Consider the following 19,387-nt stretch of genomic DNA (forward strand, 5'->3'; position numbering starts at 1 on the left):
CACTTTGCCCAGTAGGTAAATAATATAAAGTTACATACTTCCTCCATTTGGCTAGGGCAATGCCTGGCTTACAGTAGATGATTAAGAATCTTCAAAAAAAAAAGAGTTCCTTGGTAGCCTAGTGGTTAGGATTCTGGATTTAGTCCCTGGTAGGGGACCTGAGATCCGACAAGCCACACAGTGCAGACAGACAGACAGACAGACACACACACACACACACACAAATCTGCTGAATTTTTATTAACAGATTATGTCACAGTATTTGCAGGAACAAACTGAGATAGATCCTCAGTGCTATCTCACTAAGAATAGTGATAAGAATGTTCTTCCTAAATAATAGCTTCCATTCTTCCTAAGTAGTATTCTTCCTAAATAATAGCTTCTTCCTTCCTAAATAATAGCTTCTGTCACAGACTGGCTGCTCCCAGATTGCTGAATGCCATAGGGAAAAAAAAAAAAAAATCACACCACCTTGAAGACTAATGCACAATTACGGATCTCCCCACCTGACACATATTTTTCTGCATGTCCCACTTCAGTTCTCTTACTCTTCACGTTAGTTATTTCAGACTTGCACCACTGTCCTCAAGCCAGCCACATACCCCTTTCCGACCTTTCAGCCAATCACTTTATCTCCACCTTCAGAGAAACTTGTGTTCAGTTGCTAAGTCCTGTCTGACTCTTTGTGACCCCATGGACTGCATGCAGCACACCAGTCAACTCTGTCCTTCACTATCTCCCAGAGTTTGTTCAAACTCATATCCAGAGTCAGTGATGCTATTCTACCATCTCATCCTCTGTTGTCCCCTTCTGCTGTTGTTGCCCTCAATCTTTACCAGCATCAGGGTCTTTTCTAGTGAGTTGGCTTTTTGCATCACATGGCCAAAGTATTGGAGCTTCAACTTCAGTAACAGTCCTTCTAATGAATATTCAGGATTGATTTCCCTTAGGATTGACTGGCTTGGTCTAGCAGTTTAAGGGACTCTCTCAAGAGTCTTCTCCAGCACACAATTTGAAAACATCAATTCTTTGGCACTCAGCCTTCATGGTCCAGCTTTCATATCTGTATATGACTACTGGAAAAATCATAGCTTTGACTATATGGACTTTTGTTGGCAAAGTGATGTCCACGTTTGTTGGAGAAAATAGGAGCTATCCGGTTGAAATTCCCTCAACTTGCTCACTGAGACAGAGGCTACCATCTGTCCACCAAGTCCTCATTTTGCTAATATCAAAGTCTTCCTTGATTAAGTTGGGCTTCTTGGAATAAGGGCTGCATTTTCCAAGACTCTCATGCAGCTAGGTGGGCCATTGATCTAACTTCTGGCCAGCAGAAGTGTCATATAGAACTTTTAGGAAGGTACCTTACAGGGAGAGGCCCTGAAAATACCCCTTCCAGTCACACCATCCCCTCTTATCAGGTTAGAACATCATCTCTGACCATAAATGACCTTTAGGATATAAGCTGTGTGAAGATAGCAGAATTGTACAGATGAAGTATGGACTGACGCCGTGGAGCTGCTATACCAGGTGTTGACTGCCAACTCTAGTCAGTCTAAGCAGTTGTTTTTTGGATTTTATGCGTGTGTGCACGCTCAGTTGTGTTTGAATCTTTGTGACCCCCTGGACTGTAGCCTGCCAGGCCCCTCTGTCCATGGAATTTAGAAGGCAAGAATATTGGAGTGGGTTGTCATTTCCTACTCCAGGGGATCTTCCTGGAATCAAACCAGATATCATGTGTCTAACAGTCTTTGTTTGGGTTTCTTATGCCACATAACCTAATCCTAATACTTTGACCACGCAAACGTCTCTACTCACTTTCACAGCTCTTTCGTTTTGCCTGTCTCATTAAAAGTGTGTCTTGCTTAGTCTAAGCCCAGTTCCATCACTTGGACTTAAAGATTTTTTTTAATATTAATCATTTTTGACTGTGTGGTCTTCGTTGCTGTGCAGACTTTTCTCTAGCTGCAGCAAGTGAGGGCTACTCTCTAGTTGTAGTGTGCAGGCTTCTCATTGTGGTGGCTTCTCTTAGTGCAGAGCATGGGCTCTAGGGTATGTGGCCTTCAGCACTTGCAGCTTGAAGACTCTAGAGCACAGGCTCAATAGTTGCGCTGTCCCTGTCAGATGGGATCTTCCTGGATCAGGGATTGAACCCATGTCTCCTGCATTGGCAGGCAGATTCTTTACCACTGAGTCACCAGGAAATCCCCAAGATTTTGTTTTTTATTTCCATTTTATGTATTTATATTTGGATAGGCAATGCATTCACATAGTTCAAATTCAAATGATATGAAAGCTTATATAGTGGGAAGCCACCTGATGTGAAGAGCCGACTCACTGGAAAAGACCCTGATGCTGGGAAAGACTGAAGGCAAAAGAGGGCGGCAGAGGATGAGATGGTTGGATAGCATCACCAGCTCAATGGACATGAATCTGAGCAAACTCCGTGAGAAAGTGAAAGACAGGGAAACCTGGCATGCTGCCTGGGGTTGCAAGGAGTTGGACATGACTTAGCGACTGAACAAGAGCCAGGCAGTTAACTTGGTTTGATTCTGTTGGGCAGCATCTCAAATTAGTTTCGTTTTTAGATAGGATGCCTTCCACCCAGAATCTGCCTGTTCTTTGTTCCACTTCAGTATCCTTAGGTAGGTTTTTATTTCGCCCTCTAGTTTGTAGTTGTGTGATAGTCAATCCATCAGGAGCTTACTTGGTCATACTACTAGAATCTAGAACTATCTTTCAAGTATGTCATTTGGTTGACAGTTGGATAATCAACTTAAAGGACCTGAATGAAGTTAAAAGACTCATTAGAAAGTTCTTACAATAATTCAGGCGAGTTGATGGGGGTCTCAACCAAATTAGTTTAACCGAACGAGGGGTGAAGATGATGAATCAGAAAATGTACTAGTTAAATAACTGAATTTCATGAGTCATTACATGGGAAATAGTCGAAGTATAAAATGGCCTGCTTAAATTATTTTGGAAATCAGATTATACACTAACATTAAGTGTACATTAAATTTAGTTAGGGTATGAGTTCAGCAACAGGAAGGAGTGAGCAGCAGGCTAGCAATATTAATTTCAAGGGTATGAAGTAGAATTGCATATATCCCATTGGTCAAAACCTTAGTCACGTGGCACAATTAATTACAAGGGAACATGAGAAATACGTGCGCTAGTGGCACAGCTGAAACATGAACAGGGGTCGGGGCCGGAGCGGGGCTGTGTTAGTAAAAGGAAAACAGAATGGAAGCTGGAGAACAAGAGCAGCCTGTGTCAGCCCCTCTGCAAGCTAGGTACCCTCGAGAATACCCCTCTCCTCAACAGAACAGATTTAACCCTTCTCCAGGGAACGCAACTCAAAGCCCCACCCAGATTCTGAATCCACTAAGATTCCAGGATCTCTGGGTGACTTTACAGAAGGGAGAAGACTGGCTACTTAGGAGAACAATAACTGCCTGTGTTTCAAACATAAACTTGATATCCTCCCTTTAGCCTTCATACACGTAAGCTGATATACTGTCTGTGTATTTGCATTTGGCATAACAGTGGTCACAATTTAAGCACGTCAAACATGGATCCAAAATGTATTAAAATGACAAAGCTAATGAACTAGCCAGGAGGGTTCCACAATGGCACCGGCCAGCTCCACGGTTCACGTGGCAGAAGAGCTCCCAAGAAGGGCTGCCACCAGTGTCTGTGGCTGAAGCTGCCCCCCACCTCAACGGGAGATGCTCCAAGACCAGCAGTGCATGTCTCCCATTCAGCTGTCAGCAAGAAGATGGTGTGGGAGTCAGGGGAAATAAGCTTGGGCAAAGAGAAATTCAACTGTGATGCAGGTCTGCTGAAACCACAGCCAGCCTGGTGGAGAGCTCTTGGATGACGATGGTGATGACATATGAAGGGAAACACACTGTATACAAGAATTAACACAATTAAAAGGGAAAATGGGTTGGTTGCATAGAGTCCTTATCACCTCTCACCCACCAAAAATATGCTAGGTAACTAAAAGGACAAATAATTAATAGGAAATTTTAAAAAGTAGTAGTAAAATGAGTCATAAGCATAATGCAGTTTGCATCAGTTACACAACAGTCTCATACAGACCAAATATAAAGCATGTGCAGACAAGAGGATAAAAGGAGACCTAAGAAAGATGGTAATACTTGAAAAAGGGGGGGAAAAACCCCAAATATTTGTTCATCCATGTAAAATGGATTTAAGGTATAACAATAACATATATATTTGGTAGGCAGTTCATGTGATAAAGTAAAAGACTGTAAATAAAGGAAAAGGGATTAGCCAATAACTTCACATTTTAAAAATCATAAACTGAACTCAAATGATACTAGATGCAGAGTTTAATAATTGAAAATTATTAATTTTTTAAACCTGTACTGACCTAAAGGAAGCCTTTAACATGAACTATTTTTGTACTTCTATTGGACAAAATGAAAACATTTTACTGGTTTACACTAACTCCATTCAGTTTGCCTTAATCTAAGTAGGAATTATCATTAGCTATATATATATTTTAATTCCAAAGTATCAGATTTTTTACCATAAATTTTCTGAGAATAAAAAGATTAAAATTTTGAATTAATAAAATCAACTTACCCTAAAAGCTTTCCACACATAATTTAAAGATTTGAATTTTGCTTTTTTTTTTTATTATGATCCCAGCAAATGTTACACTAGAGAAAATGATTGGGAAAATACAAATAGATTCATTAAAAACACAGGCTGATTATTCATTTCTACTACATTCATAAGTATGCAAAACAATTCAGTTATATTGCAAAGCTGTAATTCCTTTTCCTAACAAAGCATTACTTTATAAAACTGTAGTGTTGTACTGATTCAATTTTAATACAAAATACTTATATACATAATACAATATAAAAGTAAACTGTGGTATATAGTGCCTTCACAAGGGATCTATTAAGGCGCTTTACAAATATACCATTATATTGACCAAAATTACTTTTTGTTTTAGATTAAAACAAACAGGCTAAATGTTTTACTTTAAATACCAAAGGGATTTTTGTTTATTTTTGTTTATTAAAGAAAAAATGTCTAAAGTACCTTAGGTAACAGCAGCAGCAATATCTAAAAATCCTCCCACTGTATTCTCTAATTTCAACATATTATTAAGTCAGAATAAATCATTTCCACTCACAGTTTTGCACTTTGCAACAGCAGAAGGTAATAACTTTTTTAAAAAGTCAATTTCAAAGTGACTTCTTAGTCATACATTCTATAGTTTCTATTACAAATAAGGTAGAAAAGATATAGAAACAGGGCCTGCCTTAGGACATCACTGGACAATATATAACTATCTACAATTATATAATTACAGAACACATTTCATAAATACCATTGATATGCATAAAAGGGGAAAGTATAAGAAAGACAGCAAGTTTTTTTTAATGACTGGCAAAATTATTTTAAAAAGAAAACATGATTGATCAGTGTTTTCACTCTATTTCAACTGAGAGCATATAGATTTTTGACATTGGTCTAATCTTTTTGGCAGGAAATACCAGATTCCTACTGGAAGACTGGATATAGTTTGGGAATAAGTCAGCTGAATGTAGTTTAATAGTTTGCGAATATGACAGTATATCCAAACTGTTAAAAAATGCAGATACTAAAGGCTTGTACACTGCTTCCTTTAAATACAAAAAGTTTATACTGTCAGAGGAAATTTAAAAGGATACAATATTTATAGTGTCTGTTACATTTGAGGAATAAGGGCAACACAGATTTTGTGGGGAGAGGGGGAAGACAGCACCATAGTTTTTCTATAATGTAACTGTAACAAAGTTGGTTCTGTACTGTATTGCACCATAGTCCAGAAATAAAAACTAAATGGAAATTTCAATAAATCTGAGAAAGCCTGAAGAGCAAGGGGAGTAACAACAAAAGTTCTTGAACTAATTTGTTTTGCATAGAATTTTACAGGACTAATTAAATGCTCCATGAAGTGAAGGCTGCCATCTAACACAGTGCATTTTCTCACAGTTCTGAGTAGAGGTCCTTCAAATATTTCTACATTAAGCCTGAAACAAGTCAAACATGTATGTTAGTGCCCTTGAAAGGGTGTGTTTAAAGTGGAGCGCTATACCAGAAAGACAGGCATTCACAAGGATATCTTATCACATGGTACAGACCTTTCTCATCATAAATTATCAGTGTTTATACAAGATGTGCTAATCTGAGCACTAATCAGTAAATTTAAAGCCAAGTTCTTAATTTAATATATCAGTGTTCTTATAGGACCAGAGGTCCATAACCAAGAGTAGTGACAGGTTTCAACACATCCAACTGCAATGCGACATCTTAGACATTATCTGTTGATATGCATTTTTCTGGGAACAGAGCCCACAATTTTCATCAGATTCTCAAAATGACCAATAACTGCCAAAGACCCACCATTACATAGTGGGTTATGTAGTGCTCTGAGAAGGCCATCTATGAAAACGCTGTAAGTGTGAGCTAATTAATCTTTGTCCTCCCCAATTCAACTGGAACAGGCTTTGCCTTTTTTTTTGCCTTTAATTTTACTTACATATATGATTCCATTAGCTTTTATACGAATAAGTTTGAAAATCACTAAAATTATGCCTCTTATCCACAGATACTAAGTTTTGATAAAACAATTCCCTACCAGTGGAGCTTAAGCAAATAAAATACAAATTTTACTAATGTTAGAATAGAGCCCTTTCCCCCTTCCTAAAAGATAAGCTAAATGTATTTTGGTATGAAACAACAAGTTGTCCTTAAAACCTAAGTATTATATATAATAGTAATGCTGAAAGACATATTATTTAACTTTAAATAAGTTATAAGGTTTTGAATTTTCTAAAAGACCACTATGTATTTTTTCCTAATTACTAATGGCCACCTTAATTAGGAGTTACATAATAATAATTTTTTTCACCAATTAATCTGACATAGGTAAAATGCTGCCAAACAGCCAGACTTTCCTTTGCCAGTAACAGTCCATGTATGCAGCACTGTTTTGAAAGAGCAAATCTATAACATTATTGATGACATAATCCAAACTATCACTATATAGAAAAGGTACTCACAAGTAAGTTCTAATCAAAGTTTTATATGAAGTTGAAAATAATCTCTGCTTAAAATGTGGAATTATTATTATTTTTTAATCTCAAAGTCAAAATATGAAAGATCTTAGCTTTAGTACTAAAACTTTTAATTTATGGCAGCTTTATTCCCTTTAAAAACTTAAAGCAGCATTAAAAATACCAGTATGGAAAGAAAAATGTAGTGATTTGCTTCCTTCAAAGTCATTAATTTTTGAGATATGTTAAAAAAATTAAATATTCTACACAGGGGGAAAAAAGATAAGCTGCACTATTTTTCATTTGGATGAGCATACTATATTTCATTTTTGTATTTCATATTTTATATTCATATTCAACTTTGAATTTATCAAATGTGAATTATACAGATTATCATTAGCCTAGGAACACTCACCACCATGATGCCTTCATTTCTATAGCTTATTTTTTCTAAGAATAAAGTTATGGGGAAAGGAAAAAAAACCAGCTCTGTAAATGTGGGATATATTTCATATTTGGTTAAAGCAAGATAAAACTAAAACTGTCTTTCAAAAAAATTTCAAAAATTCTTGTTTTTAAAAATTATTTAGCATTATGTACACATAGAAAACAGGCTTCTCCTTTTAAACAAAGCACTATTTTTTATTTTAAGTACTTTAAGTACCAAGAACTGACTATAATATTCAGCTCATAATTTACTTTCTTTATAACAAATTTTTTTCTAAATTACTGACTTAAAAGGCTGGAATAAATTAATATTTAAAAGGATTTCCCATAATTTAGGAACATAAAATATTGTACACAGAGCACACATACATAGCTCTGTCATATTTGCATAATTTTACTCTCAGAGCTTCAAAAAACCCTGCGTTTCAGGCCTTTTTGCCAATCCTCATTATAATTATTTCCTAGTGTGTCAAACATACACTAGATCACGATTTTTCATCTCTGAGCCTGTGTGCTGATCATCTTCATCTGACTGCTGCTCTGAGCCTTGTGAATTAATATATTCATATTCAATAGGTTTTGGATAATTGTAAGGGTAGCCATTGTCATCAAAAAACCTCCGAAAGGTAAATTCATAGAAAGCATGTTCAGGGTGCTTTCCATTTTTATACCATCCGTTGAGAGTGTCGTTTACATTTTCTTCCTCATTATCATCACTCCGTAACTTGTCAGGATCAACAGGATCAAAATTTGATGTATCTGTTGGGTGTGTGATTTTAGGAATGTATGAAGCAGATTGCTGTCTCAGGTCACTGGAAAAATCAATTGTTTTAAAAAATGGATGAGCTTTTATTTCATCAGCACCATTCTTGCCTAAGCGATCTTCTGGTCCTCGGCAGAGTTTAATAATAAGATCAGAGGCTTCAGGACTCAGTTTAGCTTGCGGTGGGATGTGAAGAGATGTTTGCCAGTTGATAACCTTTAAAGAAGATTTTTAAAAATTAGAAGGAAAGAGGTAAGAAAAACAAATTTCCTCCAAGTTTTATATGAAGAAGTCTTACTGGACTATTTGTGTGTTTTTAAATAAATTGCATGGTATTTCACATTCCTTCACTTTATTTTTTTGGTTTGTTTTTTGGCCACGCCACACAGCTTGTGGGATCTTAGGTCCCGGACCAGGGATCAAACCATGCCTCCTGCATTGACAGTGCAGAGTCTTAACCACTGGACTGCTGGGGAAGTCCCTGAAGTTACTGTACTTTCAAACTCTTTTTTCTCTCTGCTGTTGAGACTGCATAATTTCTATTGATTTTTCTTTAAGTTCACTCATTCTTTCCTCTTGCCGATATCATACTATCTGGATTAGTGTAACTTCCTCTTAAGTCTTAAAATCAAGTAGCTGATTCCTCAAACTCTATCCTTTTAAAAACTTGTTTTTGTTATCAGTTTCTTTGTCCACCCAAATGAATTTTAGAATTGGCTCACCTATTCAATTGATTATTACATATTACTCTCATACCCTACAACTGTATTAAACTCACTTATTAGTTCTATGGAGGTTTTCACAGATTGCCTGAGATTTTCAATATAGAAAACTATGCCACCTGTGAATAAAGCAAGTGTTTTTTTTCCTAACCTTTATGCTTTTCCTTTCATTGCTGTATTACACTGGCTAAGACATCCAGAACTATGCTGAATAAGACTCAGACCAGACATCCTTGCCTTGTTCTTCATCTTTAGGGAGAAAGCATCCAATTTTTCACACACAGCACCTACACAAACATATTTGTATTTCTACCTATGCATTTATTTCGTAATACATATGCATTAAAATGAAGGCAAAATAAAGATACTTTCAGACAAATCTGACACAAACCTGAGAGAATGTATTACCAGTAAACCTGTAACAAAAGAAATTCTGAAGAAGTTTTAAATATAGTGTATTAAATGAAGTGACAGACAGAACATAACTTGGGTAGAGTGTCACAGAAGAGACAGTATGTCAAGACACACTCAAAGAATGATTAAAAATGCCCAGGAGTGAAACACAAAGGAGGGAAAGTTGTGAAACATGGGAGAGAAAGAAGGGTATTCCGTACAGAGGGAATGGTATGAACACAGGAACAGAGGAAAGACTGGGACTTTATAGACAAAGCCACGAAAAGGTTTCTTAAATGGGATAATTTATGATCAACATTGTGAGCAGCTTTTCATTTAAATGCTAGGGAGATACAGACATTTGTTAGTAGTTTGGGGCCAGAATGTACGTGCAAGGAAACAAAGCCAGCAGTCAGTAGAAAGAATAAACTGGAATACATCTTCAAAAGGTACTAAAAACTTGTAAGAGGAAGAACCGTGAATGTAGTATATGCATGAGGAAGGATATGGGGGTGGTAAAATCCCACGGGGGAGAGCACACGTGGAATTTCAGTGGGTTCCTATATCCTTACAAGCTCATTCTTTAATTGTAAATTAAGATGCTCTAAATAAAGGACTGATAAAGGTGTATGGTATTGGGGCTTCATAACAATTATTTTGGTACAGATTCTACACCTTACCTTCACTTGTGTTTCAAATGGTGTCTGTGCCAAGAAAGGCGGCTGTCCCACCAACATTTCAAAAAGAATGACACCAACACTCCACCAATCACACAACTGTGTATAGCCTAAAATTAGACACCAAATTTATGGTTATTCATAAGCACTTTTGAAAAAACTGCTCAGAATGAATACAATGAAAATTAATATTAAATCGCCAATTTATACTATAGAATTAATACTTTTATTGTAAACCTGAACCATTAACCATATTCTCCTGGTCTACAGGCACACTGAGATTCTTTATAGGACAAACGTCTACCTGTTCGTAACAAGACTTCAGGCGCAATATAATTAGGAGTCCCAACCAAAGAATGTGCGAGACACCGCTGGTGCTGGCGTGCAGCTCTCCGCTCCAGTGGTTTCAGTCTATCACCACATCGACAGTTAGAGGGGTCACCCCATTCATTACTGAAATCCATGCTATCTTGCCGTGGATGGTCACCTGTATAGTAAAATAAATAAATACATAAATAAAAACAACAATAGTAGACCTATCTGTTTAATCTTTAGACATCCTAAAGTTAACAACACTTCCCCGTGTTGACAAGCTAAGACACAATGTATGCCAAATCACTGACGCTGTACTTATTAATAACTAGAGACTGTACTCTTGAAATACCAAAGGATAAATCTTACACTAAGAAAAATTAGTCTAAGATGTAGTAATTTACTCAACAACAAATGATGACAATAAAAGTTATTGAGTAGGCAGGACCGATAATTTGTTATTCAGGCTGCTCTCCAATTATTCTGGACAAAGTTTCAAACAAATTAGATTTGTGTTTCATTTATTCAGCAAATGACAACATTAACAATTGAAGACAATATTCTTCTCTCAGGCAGGTTATCTGTAGGGGAAAAATATAACAAATACATATGTGAGAACCAGTGATGTGTCCCGCACAGAGAATCAACATGCGGTGATAGGGCAAATGTGCTGAGGTGGCATTTGTTTAAAAAGAAAAAAAGAGGAACTCAACAATATGAAAACCAGACAAGGCATTCTACACACAACAGTACTTGAGAGGACCAGTGTGGTTAGTAAAGGGGAGAATGGAACGAAATGGAGCAGGAGACAGCGCACATGGGTTTTACAAGCAAAAGAAACGGTTTGCCTTTTACTTCAAGTACAGTGAAGATACTGGAATACATATGTGTGTGTGTGTGTGTATTTATACATATGAATATACTTATATATACAGAAGTATTAAATGAAGGCATTTCTTTTAAAACACGTATCAGACCTTTTCATTCTCTTGAAGTGATGAAAAGGTCTGATATATGTTTAAAAAGGAAAACTTTTAACTGCTATATAGAGAATAGAGTATAGGGAGGACAAGGGTGAAAAAGAGACCAGGTAAGAGGCTATTACAGTTAAGTTTGGACTATGATGATAATAGTACAGATGGAGAAAAGTGAACACATTTAGAATCAAGGATGGGTGGTGGTAGTACAATTTACCAAAAAGGAGGGGGAACAAATAGGGAGGGGGAGAAATTAAGAATCGTTGATTAGCAGTCTTAAGTTTGAAAGGCCTATTAGGAATCCGTGTGAAAGGGAGAGGACATTTCTGAAGAGAGATTTCGAAGTCATTGATGCAGAGGTAGTAATTAAAGCTATGACTGGATGAAATCACCTAGGGGAAAAAAAAAATCTGAAATTAACCTATCTGTAATAAACGGGGATGTTTGATTAAAAAATAATTTCTACCCTCCAGTGGAGATTTTCAATCAGAAGACTGGAAGAGAGTCTAAGAATCATATTTTTAAGATAAGCCCCAGATAAGATTCAGGTAAATCTGGGGAGATATTAAATTATGGAGAAAGCAATGGCACCCCACTCCAGTACTCTAGCCTAGAAAATCCCATGGAGGAGCCTGGTAGGCTGCAGTCCATGGGGTCGCTAAGAGTCGGACACGACTGAGCGACTTCACTTTCACTTTCCACTTTTATGCATTGGAGAAGGAAACGGCAGCCCACTCTGGTGTTCTTGCCTGGAGAATGCCAGGGTCAGGGGAGCCTGGTGGGCTGCCGTCTATGGGGTCGCACAGAGTCGGACACGACTGAAGTGACTTAGCAGCAGCAGCAACCTGAACTTTAAAGTAGCTTCAGATATCTTAAGTTCTATCTATTTAATGTAAATCCACTTGTGTTCACAAGAAGCATTGGAGGCAATAATACTTACCTCAGAGGATTGCTGTGAACATTAAATTAGAATATATATAAAGCACCTAGTCATGGTAAGTATTCAACAAATGTTAGATTGACTTACACTTCCATTAGTGCTTGGAGGGATCTTGGTGAGGCAGTGTGGTATAGCAGAAATAACATGGGCCCTGTAAGCAGACAAACCTGGGTTCAAAGCCTAGCCCTTACACTTATTTTCTGTCCGACCATGGGCAAATTTCTAACTTAGCCTCAGGTTCTTCACTCTGCCTCACAATGACATTGTGAGGATTAAAGAGAATCATGCACATCAAGTGTTTAAACAAGCTGTATAACAGTCATACAATGGAATCCTAAAGAGCTGTGAAAATAAATGTTATCATTTATTTATATGCAGGAACACAGATGAACCTCAAACAAATAAAGGAAGTCAACATAGAAGAATACATGTAAAATGATTACATTTAAATAAAGGTTCAAGGGTAGGCAAAATGAAGTAGTATGTTGTTCAGGGATATGCATAAAACTATACAGAAAAGTAAAGAACTGATTATGGAGTTTTGAAATAAAGGTTACCTCTATGGAGGAAAGAAAACGAAGTGATTGTTTAGGGACTTCAAAAATAGTAATAACCTAGTTCTTAAGTTGAGTGGTGTGTAGGGGGCTTCATTTAAAAATTATTTCCAAACTGTCATATGACAGAAAACCACAAAATTCTGTAAAGCAATTATCCTTCAATTAAAAAATTAAAAATTATTTTCAAATTGTTATTTGTCTGACACATTTCACATTAACAAAATGTAAAGAGATTAATTAAAAAATGTTAATGACATTTAGAAATAATTAATTCTAACACACACTTTCATTTTATAAATCTAAGTATCTAAAGGATTCACTCACATTTATCCAATGGAGTTAAGACCTGACCCAGGACTTCTGGCTCCCATCCAGGGATAATATCATCTTATATTTTATTACACTAATAAGTCATATGAATACATACAAATTTTATGATTTTACTCACCACTCTGGTAGTACTTAGAGTCATGTGTCCATCTGAAGCCAGTGCAGAGACCGAAGTCAGTCAATTTAATATGACCATCACGATCGATCAAAATGTTATCAGGTTTAATATCTCTATGAATAAAACCCATTTTATGAACACTTTCGACTGCACAGGTAAGTTCTGCTATGTAGAATCGTGCCAGATTTTCTGGAAAGATGCCCATTCTAATTAATAGGCTCATCATATCACCCCCAGGAATATAGTCCATTACAAAGTATAAATTGTCTTTGTCTTGGAATGAATAATAAAGACGAACTACCCATTCGTTGTCAGCTTCGGCCAGGATATCTCTCTCAGCTTTGACATGAGCAACTTGATTTCGAAGCAGAACATCTTTCTTTCGAAGAGTTTTTGTTGCATACAAAGCCTTGGTATCTACTTTTCTTGCTAGACAGACTTCACCAAATGCTCCTATTCCTAATGTCTTTATCTTCACAAACATAGACTTGTCCATTTTAGCCCTCTTAAGACGGATGTAATTAGACTCTTTTTGGCAAAGCATCTTTCTCATTTGATCTTGGGCATCTTGAGATAATCCAACCTAGGCAAATAAACTTAATATTAAATGAGGAATTATCTTCTATACTAAATATTAAGAAATCGCTTGGAAAAAGTTCAGGCATATATATTTAAAGGTTAAATGCATAATAATTTTTAATAAAGCGTGTTAGAAATCTAGAATATATTTTAGAGAAAATTAATTATCAACAGTGCAGCATAAGGGACAGTTAACAGGATACACAAGGTGAATACAGAGTCTGCTGTGGAGAGCAAGGAGAAGATGCTATCAATGGTCAGCTTTCTACTCCTCTCTAATGCACTAAAAAAAGAGTTCCCAGTGTGCAATCGCCAAACACGTTAACATGCACCCTCATCTATCTCTCCCAGCACATTCATCCCAAACTACATAATCAGATTGCTTTCATTATATGCATCCACTTGTAGAATGCCTATGTCTCAAATATTCTCATTTTGGTCTTCATGAAAAGAAATTCTTCCACTCCAGGTTCATTTAGTCTAAAAAACTGATGTATTAAGAACAAAAGAATATCTTCTCTAGTCAACCCACTCACTAATAAGTCAGTCTTTCCTTTTATCTTTTTCAGGGCATTAGAGTAAAGGCAGGACTCACAGCCATCACTAACACAAAATGCACAGAGTATGTCCTACCTTATTTCAAAGGGACTACTTGTTTGATTATAAGGTATCTTAGATATTTTGGAACATTTCAAAGAAGAGTCAGTGTGACTTGTGAAGATACAAAAAAAACCCAGATAAAAACAAAAACCAAAAACCAGTGTCTAAGTAGACATAGAATACCTGGATTTAGAAGGAAAAACAGTCTATTTATGACTAGTTAATAAAGGATTAATTTAAGAATCTAAATAGAAAAGGAATTTGTTTTGAAAAGTAGATAACTCTAGAAACGCAAAGCTAATTAAAATACAGCAACCTCATGCTTCTGTTAGAATAGGCATTTGCATGCAAAATCTTTTAAGAAGGGTGGCATGCCAGACTTAGTAAAGAACTGTTTCTCTTAAAATCTTACTTGCCTACACAGTAATGGAGGCTACAGAAGTCAGCAAAGCTTCCAACACCATAAAAGTTTAAATCAGCTATTAGTGAAAGTGAAGAGGAAAAAGGAAAAATAAACTAAGAAAATACATACAGACAGACTTTAGTAAGAAATCCTAAGAGCTAAATATGGATAAGCCATATAGGTTATTATGGTATTTCTCACAATAAAATTCAGTTTATAGCAAGAGTAACTATACTGTGAAGTCAGATCCAGAAAAATCATTTTAAAAGAACAGCTCTCTCAAATGTCATGAGAAACTTTAACACAAACGAGCCTCTTAAGATTTGGGGCAGTAGATGTAAGACTGGGAGTCAAACCTCTGAACTATAAACATGTTATAAAAATAACAGTACCACCATAGTATCTAAAGAAGAGAGTTACATGGAATCACAACAGAAGTTAATCTAAAGGGTTTAATTATTCTGATCTCCTTTTTAGTAGATTTTAATAATTTCAGGACATTAGAAGGGGAAATAACTGAAAGGAGATGTCTCTGACACTTCTAATAAGACCAACCTGATGAATAAACCCCTAAGCCCCAAAACAACTATAAGTAAAAATATGTTTCATAAGTTTATCAAGAGATAGGACTAAGATATTTCTAGTTTATTTTAAAATGTAAGATAATATGTAAACTCCAGAAAATAACTCTTGCTTCAGTTTCCATTAAAGGGATTATGTATACCTAAACTGCATACTGCAAATTATACTTTTCTTAATTTATTACAATTTTATTACAGAAAATTCTGGGTAAATCCTGAAATACTAAAATAAAATGGTATAATCTAAAGTACTTTAATGTTTACGGACTTTTAAATAACTGATAATACATTTAGCATAAAAATACTAGAACACAGTATTTTAAAATAAACACCAAGCAAATGCATGATCAAGTATAAAAATAGAAAATTTTAAAGGTTTTATACTCAGCCATAAAAGGAATGAAATAATGCCATTTGCAGCAACATGGATGGACCTAGAGACTGTCATACAGAGTGAAGTCAGAAAAAGAGACAAATACAATATCGCTTATATGTGGAATCGAAAAAAAAAGGTACAAATGGGCTTATTTACAAAACAGATCTAGAGTTACAGATGTAGAAAACAAACTTACAGTTACCAGAGGAATAAGGAATAAACTGGGAGATTGGAACTGACATATACACACTACTATAGATTACATAGATAACTAAAAAAGGCCTACTGTATAGCACATGGAACTCTACTCAATATTCTGTAATGGCTTATATGGGAAAATAATATAAAAAACAGTGGGTATATGTATATGAATAACCGATTCACTCTGCTATACAACTGAAACACAACATTGTAAACCAACTACACTCCAATAAAAATAAAAAATAATATTAAAAAAATTTACCCGCATCATTTCATTCTCTAATTGTTTTTTACGATGTAGACGTTGCTGATGAGATTTGAGCACATTTTCTACATGTTGCTCCATGAAGAATTTAAATGCCTGAGGAGAGTAACTTTGAATACGAGATTCCCTTCGCTCTTCATCTTTCTTGTTTTTCCTAACAGTGATAGGTGAAGTGGTAATCTGTTTCTTTTCTTTATCTCCAGTATCAACATTGTCATAACTTTTTTCACTCTCATCTTCCTTAGGCAAGCTTGGCTGCTCCTCTTTGCTAGACTTACTGACCAATTCATATGGAGGAACAGATGGGTTTTGGTGTAGCAGATGCTTGGGATAAGGTGGTGGCGGACCTTGATAGTTTGGAGCTTCAGCAACAGGTGGCATAACGGTACCCTCAGAAAAAGGACTAGGTTGAACACTCTGAACGGGCTGTGGTATCCAAGAAGGGTGTGTAGGTGCTAAAGCAGTCTGCAGCTCTGGTTTCAATACACGTATACTTTTCACAGGCTGTTGAATGGGAGCTGGTGTGATAGCAGTGACTGTTGTAGCTGAAGGTTGAGAATTAGCAGAATGACTTGTTCTGTTTCCTAATGGGTTATTAAAAGAATTTGACCTCACTGGTATGTTAGGTTGCCACGTAGGGATTTCATGTCCACTGCTTGGGGATGACTGGGCAGGAGCAGATGATGACTGAGGCCAAGTTGTTTGCAGTCCAGGTACATTAATGTTATAAAGTTCCATGTTATGACTATTTCTGTTTGGCACCATCATAGCTTGAGGAATGTTCCCATTTGTGTATGATGACGGAGCAGCAGAACCCCCTGTTTGTAAAGCAGAGGGGCTTTGTCCATTAGTTGGGGTCAGAGGATATGGAGGGGGTGGCTGCCGATTGACAGTGCCAGCAGAGACAACATTCTGGTGCATCATAAACTCAGTCTGACCACTACCATTCTGAATTCCAGGTCTCCCAGGTGGAAAATTAAATTTGTTAGAACTCTGCATGATGATTGGCTGTCTGCCAACAGGAACAGAATTAATGCCTCTCTGTCCCTGATTAGGAGGATTCATTGGGGATGTGTTAAGAGGTGGTGGAGGATAGCCCTCCTGCCAGGCTCCAGGTGGAACTGGAGAGATTCGGGAGATGACGTAGTCCATGTTCCCAGAATAGCGCTTTGTTTGAGAGTTTGGTTCCCATGATGGGGGAGGCGGAGTTGTACCTCTTGGAGGGGGAGTCTGGCCTCTTGGAGGTGGCGGAGGAGTGACACTCCTTACTTGAGGAGGTGGTGGAGGGTTCACTCTCTGTCCATTGCTAGGATGAGCTTGAGTAAACGCTGTTATACCAGATCCTGACAAAGGTCTTCCTACATCTGTCTGTGAGTTGGGACTTTCAGAACGGTATGCTACACTTTCTCCTAGTGGTGGACCATGTCTCTGAGGAACTAAGGATTCTTTAGAACCCTTCCAGCTTTGTTTGCGGTTAATTGATTGTTGCACACTCCCTATGGGAATAAAACAGAAAAAAACAACATGCTTTTTAACCTCCTACTTTTGAAAAATTTAGCTTGGAATTCTAAGCCTACTAAAAGATACTACTCTTTCAAAAATTACAAAAATAAAATTTCAGCATGTGGTTTTATATTTTAGAATTTTATCCATTTTTGACTAGGTAATACCTTCTCATAGCTTAAAATTCAGGCAGTACAAAAGGACACGGATCCCTGTCCCTTAGCCAACCAATGTCACTGAAGGTAACCAACGTCATCAGTAAGATATTTTAGGAATACACAGGTAAATAGTACTAGAAAGGGGAAAGGAAACCCTCCTACACTGTTGGTGGGAATGTAAATTGGTACAGCCACTATGGAGATTCATCAAAAAGCTAAAACTAAAAGTTGCCATATGATCCAGCAATACCACTTCTGGGCATGTATTTGGACAAAACTATAATCTGGAAAGATACATGTACCCCAGTGTTCACAGCAGCACTATTTACAATAACAAAGACATGAAAGAAACCTAAGTGTCCATTAACAAATGAATGAATGAAGATGTAGTGTACACACACACACATACCCCCACAGGAATATTAGTCATAAAAAAAATAATGAAATACTGCTATTTGCAGCTACATGGATGCAACTAGAGATTATCATACTAAGCAAAATAAGTCAGAAAGAGAAAGACAAATAACATATATCACTTATAGGTGGAATCTAAAATGTGACACAAATGAACTTATCTGAGAAACAGACTCACAGACATAGAGAATAGATTTCTGGTTGTCAAGGGGGTGAGGGTAGAGGTGGGGGAGGTTGGATTGGGAGTTTGGGGCTAGCAGATATAAACTATTATATTTAGAGTGAATAAACAAGGTCCTATTGTATAGCAAAGGGAACTATATTTAATGTCCATTATGGTAATAAACCATAATGGAAAAAATATGAAAATGAATATATATATATATAAAACTGAACCATTTTGCTGTACATCAGAAACAATATAAATCGACTATACTTCAATTAAAAAAAATAATATACCCCCTATATATACTATTGTGCCTGGGTCTTTTCATTTAAAAAAACAGAAGATTCTATATTAGTATATAAAACAGTTTTTTACGTAAAAAAAAAGTTATTATAGTTTTTCACTACATGGTTGTACCCAGATTTATTTAATCAGTTTCTCTGATGGCTATTAAAGTGGTTTCCAATCTTTTGGTTTACCCCTCCCCTCTGAAAGCAATGAAGAATTTTGGACAGATATCATTTCATAGATATGTTAGGTAGATAAATTATTAGAAATGGCATTATTGAGCCAAAGGATGCGTCCATTTGTAGTTTTGATAAATAGAACACTAATTTTAAATATATTTCAGTATGGCTTTTAAAACAAAAAAGTTAAGGGATAACTAGACACTAAATAAGGTAGAGATTTTACAGAGTCTCTATTTAATGGAATTTCCAAATAAACAGGCAAGAAAACATGCAATACTGAAGGAAAAAAAATGTGTTCAAAATAGTTTTGTCGCTTAGAAAAGGGCTGATATAATGTATTTAAAATA

At 36.3% G+C, this 19,387-nt stretch overlaps 1 protein-coding gene across 3 annotated transcripts in view; it reads right to left on the reverse strand.

Annotated features, from left to right (window-relative positions):
- Positions 1–4,639: 4,639 nt before the first annotated feature.
- Positions 4,640–19,387, reverse strand: part of LATS1 (large tumor suppressor kinase 1) — a 36,063-nt gene continuing 21,315 nt past the window's right edge. For 2 of the 3 annotated variants that reach the window (XM_004011406.6, XM_042253150.2), the window contains exons 4-8: positions 16,327–17,825; positions 13,325–13,907; positions 10,395–10,577; positions 10,094–10,200; positions 4,640–8,514 (exon numbers count right to left, since the gene is read on the reverse strand). In XM_004011406.6, coding sequence (XP_004011455.1) covers positions 8,005–8,514; positions 10,094–10,200; positions 10,395–10,577; positions 13,325–13,907; positions 16,327–17,825 — 2,882 coding nt within the window. In that variant the 3' untranslated portion in view covers positions 4,640–8,004. 3 annotated transcript variants of the gene reach the window in all.

This window comes from Ovis aries, chromosome 8, assembly GCF_016772045.2.
Source record: "Ovis aries strain OAR_USU_Benz2616 breed Rambouillet chromosome 8, ARS-UI_Ramb_v3.0, whole genome shotgun sequence".
Taxonomy (NCBI): Eukaryota; Metazoa; Chordata; class Mammalia; order Artiodactyla; family Bovidae; genus Ovis; species Ovis aries.